Raw genomic sequence first — 8740 nt, forward strand, 5'->3', positions numbered from 1 at the left:
CTATCTATATATCTATCTAACTATCTTCTATCTATCTATCTTATCTCACAAACCTAATGGACTAATAACAGAAAATAGCAGCATAGGACTAGGCACATTATATTAGCTCAGTGCTACACAGCAGTCAAGATCATCACAGTAGCACACTATTCTGTGATTCTGATTAATCTAATAGAAACTGTGCAGTGGCTTAAGGCCTGGTCATTCGCCGTCGACACATAAAATACATTCAATATCTGTAAGGAAAATTACATTTTGGTAAATGTTGCTATGTTAGTGCTCTAGGCCAATCAGAACGTGTGTTAAATGCGAGGCAGCAACAGTCAAGCAATGAAACGGCGCGGCAGTTAGGGCGCTGTGATGCTATTGCAAGCCTGAAATGTGAGAAGGTATGGAGAAATGCGATGCATCGTACCCAGTAATTCTACGCTATTTGCTAATTTAAGGTAGATTCCATGGTCTACAGGAGGCAAACGTAGCGCACAGGTAAATAGCCTAACTGGATTTTGATGCTTTTCACTGTGTGTCATACATCATTTTAATCGGAGCACTGTTTACTGCCTATGATAAAGAAACACGACATACGCGGTCTTGGCAGCAAGCAAAGGCATTAAACTGATGACTAATAGACAGCTCGGGCGATGCACAAGTTGTTGCCTATATTGACGTTGTCACCGTATAGCTATTTTGCTTTAAGTATTAATACACCATTTACAGACGGTGGTATGATCATAATTCACTCTCATCCAAATTCTCACAGCTATAAATGTCCACCACAAAACCTATGGAAATTGTACTAGTTCTGGCATTCCAGTATGTCCTTTGTTTTAGTATTGCTCCATTCCAGCACAACACATGTAGTTTTTAAATGGGGCACCACCAATCAATGAACCCATTTTATGGTCATTTTATTTAAATTACATTAATATATCGGAATATTCCCCATAGCTCTTATTAGATGCATTATCCCCATTAACAGTGAGAAAGATCATGATGACCTTATGTTTTTGTATCACTCACTTTTAAATGAGTTACAAATGCAAAAGAACTTGCCTCGAATAACAGGAACGAGTGTTACTATGTGAGTGTGTGTGTGTGTGTGTGTGTGTGTGTGTGTGTGTGTGTGTGTGTGTGTGTGTGTGTGTGTGTGTGTGTGTGTGTGTCAAGCAGGGGTGACATGACTCTGACCAGGGGATCTTTCACCTACGCCAGTGGGGAAGAGTATCATGGCGAATGGAAGGAAGGCAAGATGGACACCCTTTTCACTGTACTAAATCAAGCTTGGGATTATATAGCTATATGACATTGTCAAAGGTTGACAAAATGTGTGTCTTCCTGAATTTAGTATTGACGTCCTTCAATGTAGAAATCTGATTGGGCCAGGATAGCCAAGACTTTAGCTTTAACTTTTTTATGTAAAATAGTTGTTGGTAAAACAATTTTGGTCACTTAACAAAATAAGTTCCTGTTCACCAAATGCTAAAGGTACATTGTTTATAGAATAATGGATGCTTAAAAGTGGAACTGTGCAATGCAAGATTAATGGGATTAACTTAGTGAACAATGTAGGGACAGAAAAATACACATACAGTAATGCCATTGACTGACCAGCTCAGGCTATTTAGGCAAATCTCTAACAGCTAGTCCTGGTAACCAAAGAGGAGCCGTGTCTGATTGTCAGATCTTTAGGATTAGACTTTGGACACTTTGGGAAACCTTTTAATATGGCCAGCAGCAGTTTATCAGTCATCCAGCATTTAAGTATGTTTGAATCCTTAAAGCTGTGGATGTTATGCATATTTGATGAATTAACTTTTAACCTGCATTCTTAGATTATATTATGTATTATATTTTAACCATCCAGATCCTAAAGTAAAAATTCTTGCAAAAAAAATCTTTAGGATTAGGTGGCTTTAAATCATAATGCACAGCAGGCAGATGGGTCTCCTAATTCAGCAGTAAACCTTAAGCTGGGAGATATTGACACTGGGAGACACCCATTTAAACTCAGCATGCCCTCAAACATGTGACATATCCAATGGCTTTTACGGTACAGATGTAACGTGGAACCCTGTGTTGTAAAGGTCATCAGATTTATTCCTATTTTCTACACATGCTTAGCTTTTGAATGATAGTTGATAACAGCATTTAAGGGGTTTCATATTAGAAGATATTGAGGTTTGAACCAAAACTCACTATCCTTACATTTCCTTTAAAAAAGATTGCACAGGTTTTTGGGAGGTCTTAGGCCCTAACAGCAGGTGTTTGTCCCCAGGTCGGAGGCATGGCATTGGCCAGCTGAAGTTCCAGGATGGAACCTGCTACACAGGCCAGTTTCAGAATGGACTCTTTCACGGTTCTGGCGTTCTGCTGTTTACAGACGGATCAAGGTGTGTGTCATGGGTGTGCAGGTTACAAAATGTTCATGTTTTATTTTGTCAACTCTTTGTCAAAGGGTTTTGTTATTTTCACGCAATCTCAGGTATGAAGGAGAATTTGCACAGGGAAAGTTCCAAGGCACAGGAGTCTTCGGACGTTATGATGGCATGATGTTTGAGGGGGAATTCAAAAGCGGACGTGTTGAAGGATACGGTAAGAAGTTCTGCAGTGTTTCCGTTCTCTTACTCCTTGCGTTGGTCCACTAATGAATGGATGGAACACATTTGCAGTCCAGAATCTTGTCCTGTATGGTACCTTGGTTACGGTTCCTCCATTTTGAGGATTTTAAATTAAAATGTCTGTATTTTGATCACCTGGTTTGTTTTCAGCCTCGCTGCTTCTGCTAAATGCCCATATGTGTACCAACGGCATCACACTTTCTCCTGTGTTTCCTCCCTCTGGCCTAATGCCCATCCAGGGCTGTTGACCTTCCCAGACGGGGCTCACGGTGTGCCGCGCAACGAGGGTCTGTTCAAGAACCACAAGCTCCAGAAGAGGGAGAAGTGTCCTGGGGTGGTGCAGCGAGCCAAGGCTTCGGCTGGCACCGCCCGTAGCCTGGCACTATGACCCTGAGCTCCACCCCCCCACCCCCAACTACCACCACCACTAGCACCGGCACTAGGAGGCAGGGACATTACAGCACCTTTTCAGCTGGGCCTCAGGGATGAACACCTTAACTTGAGCTTTTCTACTATCTCTCTATCTCTCTCAATCTTTCTCTCTTTTTATCTCTCTCTCTGTCGCGCTCTCCTTTTTAAAATCTGCTTCTGCTTCTTGCTTTAGCTCTGCCTTCACGATGGCTTTGAATGCATCTCACGCGCCTTGTGAACACGTAACTGACGACGGTATGATGGTTCAAAATGCACAATTTCATATTGGTTTTCCTTCATTTTGTTCATTGTGCTGCTGGAAAAAGCATGTACTCACTAGAAGCTGTTGTGCCGCTTCTCGAACAGTATGTTTAATGTATCTCAGAACCATGTTTTGCCTCTACCATGTCAGATTGTTTGCAGTTGCAGCAGACAATATAGTGTTATGTGTCTGATTGTTTAAGATATTGAGTCACTGAATCGAAGAACAACCAAACCTTGACCAAAAGCAAAACAAATAACAGTCAGAATTATCAACTGTAACTGCTGCTTAATGTCTCATCAGACAGTGTTTGTCGCTGAAAACGTCACCCTCCAACCAATGTAATTGATTTGAGGAGGAGGGAGTGAATGTTGGGGGTTGGGGTGCTGTTATTGCGTCTGCGGAAAACTGGGAGATTTGTGGCATGGATACGAAAAGGAAAGAATGTCTAAAAATCAATAGATGCTCATCACCGTCACAGCTTCTTCCTGGAGGGTAGAGGTAGGAAGCACAGGCCAGGACTGTCATACTAATGGCGGCCCAGCTCATGTTTTTGTTTGTCGGAGATCAACAGACATTTGAGCAATCTCTGAAAGAGAGGCCTTTCGCTCTACCAATAAGATCACAGCTTTGGCACCTCAAGTCTAGCTATCTATGCTGTTCATCAAGCAGTTATTGCAAAAAAAAATGACATTTTGAGATTTTCTATAATAGATCATCTTAGATTTCAAGCTAATGGGTTGAAAGGGTTATATATGTTTACATAATTGAAAGAAAAAATGTCTGTTAGTGGCATGGACCTGAGTTAATGCAGTTAAAAGTATAATATATGTGTCGGGCACATTTAATCCCAAAGTATTTTGTTTTCTGTGTAGTGCTTATTTATATCAAAGTCGTCTGGTGGCTTTTTTTTACCGACTTGATAACTGTTATCAACTGTTTAAATTGATCACAGACTCACAGTGCTCTGTTATGATCAAAAGTGTTTGTACGAGAGTGGATTTGGGTATTGTAGAATTGTATCAAGTCGGTTATCGCCGCAAGTACAGCCTTAAAGAAGTAATGAACCGATCAATACCAATATTCGGTAGGGCTTATTTGCTTGCTTTGGAATTCCCCCCCTGGATACTGCAATCTGTATTGTAAACTACAATCCAAACAGACACAGAAGGTAAAAATCCTGAATGCAACAACACTACTCAATTCTCCATTTATACTTGACATTTGCTGTAAAGAATGTACAATAGGTGCGTATGTGTTTTTCAAGAAGTGTATTTGATTTGGTTTTTATCAAAGACGACCATCTCTGTTTCTTTGCCTTTGCAACCCTGTTTGAGCAAACAAATCATATATTGGACCTCTCTATTCTAACAGGGTGCGACATACACACACTCACACACCGTCTTCTGAAAAATAACACTTGGTGCTTTAGACCTGTGCCTGTCAAGACTTTGACCTGCCTTGAAATAGCATTGCCATGGTTACATTTTTTCTCCTGTAACTCCTGTGTTGCTTTGAGTGTACCTAGAAAAAAGTGCAGAATTCAGCTGCAATATGCCTGTTATACCACATATATATATCGTTCATGTGCTTAATAAAATATTGTGTGTGTTAAAAAATGTAATTCATGCTGTGTTGGTTGCATGACGAATGGTTCAAATTATTGAATTGGAATAATTCAAATTCAGTCCACCATTCAGGGTCCACCCTCTGTATAATGAACTTTGAAATGTCCTGTGCAATGTCTTAAATATGGCCTAAATATGATTCTACCCAGATGCCTAGATGTTAACAATGTGCCACATTTACACAGTTTAGTCAAAAGAGGAGTAACAATTAAGTAAACAGTGTTTAGCTTCTGATCCATGAATTGTGTCTTCATTGCTAGCCTGGATCTCTTGACTATTGTCACAATGACTGAAAACAGAACATTTATGAAATTGCCCAAAATATACTATATTGAAATAAGATAGAACAAACCTGGTATCAAGCTTCAGATTATTGGCTTGGTATAGTCTACGGGTGTGTGCCTGATATCTGATCATTATTCACCAGATGATTCAAATGATTGAAACAATCAAAACAAATTGGGGATATTGTATATTTAATAGGATCAAAAGCACACAAGTTTGTATGAACAGCAAGATAAAAATGTGCTGTTGGTTGTCTGACAGTGAATGAACAGCCTCACCGACCACTGCACTCTATGAGCATCTGATGACTTAAAAAATAGGAGCATATGTTCACTGAGCTCTCTGAGAACACTCCCATGAGTATATTAGAACATAGCTCAAATCTCAACGCCACTGGATGCCGTAAGGCTTTTAGCCTCTGAAATCTGGTGGAAACTCAGCCTGTTACATGCAAATGGTACACAACACAATTAATATGGCTCTGCCTCATGAGCGCAAACATTAAATAAGATAAATATCAGCTGGCTTTCAGAGGTTGCTGTTAAGCTTGTTAAGCTCCCTAGAATTAATTTACTGAAGCCAAGCCAGAGGCAAACTAGATTGAGATATTCAAGAAGAATATTTTAGACAGTGTTTCTGCAATGTCCCAAATGTATTTGGACTAATCCTGCATCTTCCTCTGCACTGTCCCAGAAAGATGGATCTCATGGCAAGGCATGCAACACACAATGCTCATATGTGCATAAACAGATGCACTTAGAACAGACCTACATAAAAACAGAGTAATGAAGACTAATGACCTCTTAAAACTATGGCAGGATAGTGTAGTGGCTAGTGTGTTGGGCTTCCAGCTGAAAGGGACCGGGTTCAATCCCAAAGACTGCAGCTTAACCTGTAGGCATCCTTGAGCAAGATGCTAAACTGTGACTCAATTGTGAATTCATACCTGATATAATCCTAAGTAGTTTACACTAGCTCTGATGTTTTACAGTGTAGGAGGCTGATCTGTAACATGTAGCTTCTCCATGTAGCACCTCCACACAGCTCTGGTCACTCCTCTCCCATCTCCCTGCTATCAGACGCCTGTTGCCCCGCCTCCCTCAGCTGCTCCACTCTCTGCCGGATCGCCATGGTGTCAAAGTGCCACTGCTTCACCTGCTCCAACGCTGTCAAGCCCTCCTGCAGCACAGTTAGCACCAGCTGTCTCTAAGCAACGCCACACATCTGATCCTATGTAAGATGATATACACGCAACGTGGTGTGGATTGCCTTGCCTATAGTATATACTGTATAAACAGTCCATATGCAGGAATAATCCGTTATCCGGCGACATAGAGTAACTATGTGGCTGTCTTACGGTATCTTACATGGTTTCTGATCTGCGTGTCCGCCCCTGCAACAATGAGCAGCTTCACGATAGCACATCTATGAAGACGCACTGCGTCATGCAGGGCAGTGTCCCCCTCCTGAAGAAAAAGGAAGAGAAAATGAGAGGCGTTCGTCACAGTGATTAACTATGGGAGGTGGAAGTGTGAGAGAACGAAGGCGCAGAGATATTGGGCTGTCTTTGTTTTTGTCCTACCCGGTCCCTGCAGTTTATTTGGCCTCCGCAGGCGAGCAGGTACTCCACTATGTCGGCATGGCCCGTCCTGGTCGCCACATGCAGAGGAGTACTGTGCAACTGTGGATCACACACACGCACACGCACACACACACACACGCACACACACACACACACACACACACACACACACACACACACAGGACTCATACAGTGAGTGGTACCTAATCACATGCATTCAGGTTTATAGGTCTGTGTTATCTGTACTGGAACATCCATGCATGCACACACACTCACACACGCACACGCGCACACACACACACACACACACACACACACACACACACACACACACACACACACACACACACACACACACACACACACACACACACACACACACAGGCACATTAGTCAAGCTGCAAATAAACCAAGCAAAGCGTCTCACATAAACAAAAGGCATGGAACACACATTGTCACCTTGTCCCGGGAATTCAGGTCCGCCCCGTGCTCCATCAGAGCCGTGACAATCTCCACTCGACCCCCGCGGCAGGCCCAGTGGATGGGCCGCGAGTCCAGCTGGAACCCCACCAGAGCAGAGGGGAGCAAACCGTTTAACCCCTCCAACACGAGACAAGAATGCTGAGAAACATGAGCAAACATGCCACGGGGGTCTCACCCGATCTATGCAATGGACGTCAGCCCCTTTGTCCAGCAGACTCTGGACCACTGAGAGGTGCCCTTCGATGGAGGCCCGGTGCAGAGCTGTTCTGCCCAGCTGGAGAGATAGGGAGCAGGGCAGGATGTATGGAATAGAATGGGGTTTCATCTGAGACTCAACCACTTTGAGAACCCATGCTGGTATGGGAGGCTGTTTGTGGTTGGGGATAATATTGGGATAATATTGATTGTTTATAGTGGATCTGGTGGAAGGTATGAATCATAATGGAAGGTTTGAATGATATGCTGATTTATACCTTGTCGCATGCGTTAGGATTCCCGTCGTCGCACAGGTACTTCTCCACCACCTGCTGTTTGCCCCGAATGGCTGCATTCAGGAATTCTTCTGTGTCTACTGGTCCAAACTGTTAGACACACACACACAGACAGGCAAGCGCGCACATACACACATACACACACATACACACACATACACACACGCACACACACACATCCCACAGGAGTATTCAAGAAAAGGAAATAGAAAGGGGGTCCTGTTGATTATCCTCTCTAGGCCTCTCTCTTTAGACCTCCTGGCTTTACCACAGGCATTGGCATGGACGCCCATGGGGAGGTCTTCTTCACAGGCCTCTTCCTTCTAGAACGTCCCACTGGGTTCTCTGCTCTTCCCAGGTTCAACATGTCATGGAAAAGGTTGGCGGGGATCATCCTTGCCTCGGCCTGGGTTCAAAAGACAAATATTGACCATATTGGAAGCAACAAGAATGTAATATGGGTCCAGGACGTGATATATGACAAACCATGTAGGAGGTTACCCAGAAGGTCAAGAGAACATCTCCCATCATCGCAATGGGCTACATATTAATATTGTGCATTCTCCATAGCTCACAGATTGATGCAAGTTGATAAAATATTGTTAAAATGTTGTATTGATGTTATGTAGACTGATTCTGCATTAACTTTATAACTAAATACATCCAGTAAATAATTCCTGGTGTGACTTCTGTCATAATGAATCTGCACTAAAGCATTTATTTTTAATGGAAAATGGAAAACCATAATCTCTTCCTAATACCATATCAGGCGTCAATACCATATTGATATTAACACATCATCACATCAATACAGGCATTAATTAGGTCACACTCAGTGAAAAAATAACATGCATTTTCACCATCAATGTCTGCAATCAACAAAAATTATTATTTTTTTTAATTTATTTTTTAGATTGAGTCACTTAATTGCTAAGAACTCATCAACAACAGGAGACTTTAGGAAGCACCTACTTCACCAT

At 42.3% G+C, this 8740-nt stretch overlaps 2 protein-coding genes across 2 annotated transcripts; one reads left to right on the forward strand and one right to left on the reverse strand.

Annotated features, from left to right (window-relative positions):
• Positions 1-452: 452 nt before the first annotated feature.
• On the forward strand, positions 453-3006 carry morn4 (MORN repeat containing 4; the record flags this gene model as incomplete). The annotated part of the gene is made up of 5 exons (XM_084470353.1): positions 453-486; positions 1171-1244; positions 2276-2390; positions 2483-2592; positions 2858-3006. The coding sequence occupies exons 2-5, from the start codon at positions 1178-1180 to the stop codon at positions 3004-3006; spliced, it is 441 nt and encodes a 146-aa protein (XP_084326479.1). The 5' UTR covers positions 453-486; positions 1171-1177.
• Positions 3007-5477: 2471 nt separating this feature from the next.
• ankrd2 (ankyrin repeat domain 2 (stretch responsive muscle)) lies at positions 5478-7974 on the reverse strand. The gene is made up of 6 exons (XM_084470419.1): positions 7743-7974; positions 7445-7636; positions 7246-7344; positions 6787-6885; positions 6572-6670; positions 5478-6383 (listed from the first exon to the last, which is right to left on the reverse strand). The coding sequence occupies exons 2-6, from the start codon at positions 7592-7594 to the stop codon at positions 6255-6257; spliced, it is 576 nt and encodes a 191-aa protein (XP_084326545.1). The 5' UTR covers positions 7595-7636; positions 7743-7974; the 3' UTR covers positions 5478-6254.
• Between the last annotated feature and the right edge of the window lie 766 nt (positions 7975-8740).

This window comes from Micromesistius poutassou, assembly GCF_964030765.1.
Source record: "Micromesistius poutassou genome assembly, chromosome: 7".
In the NCBI taxonomy this organism is placed as follows: Eukaryota; Metazoa; Chordata; class Actinopteri; order Gadiformes; family Gadidae; genus Micromesistius; species Micromesistius poutassou.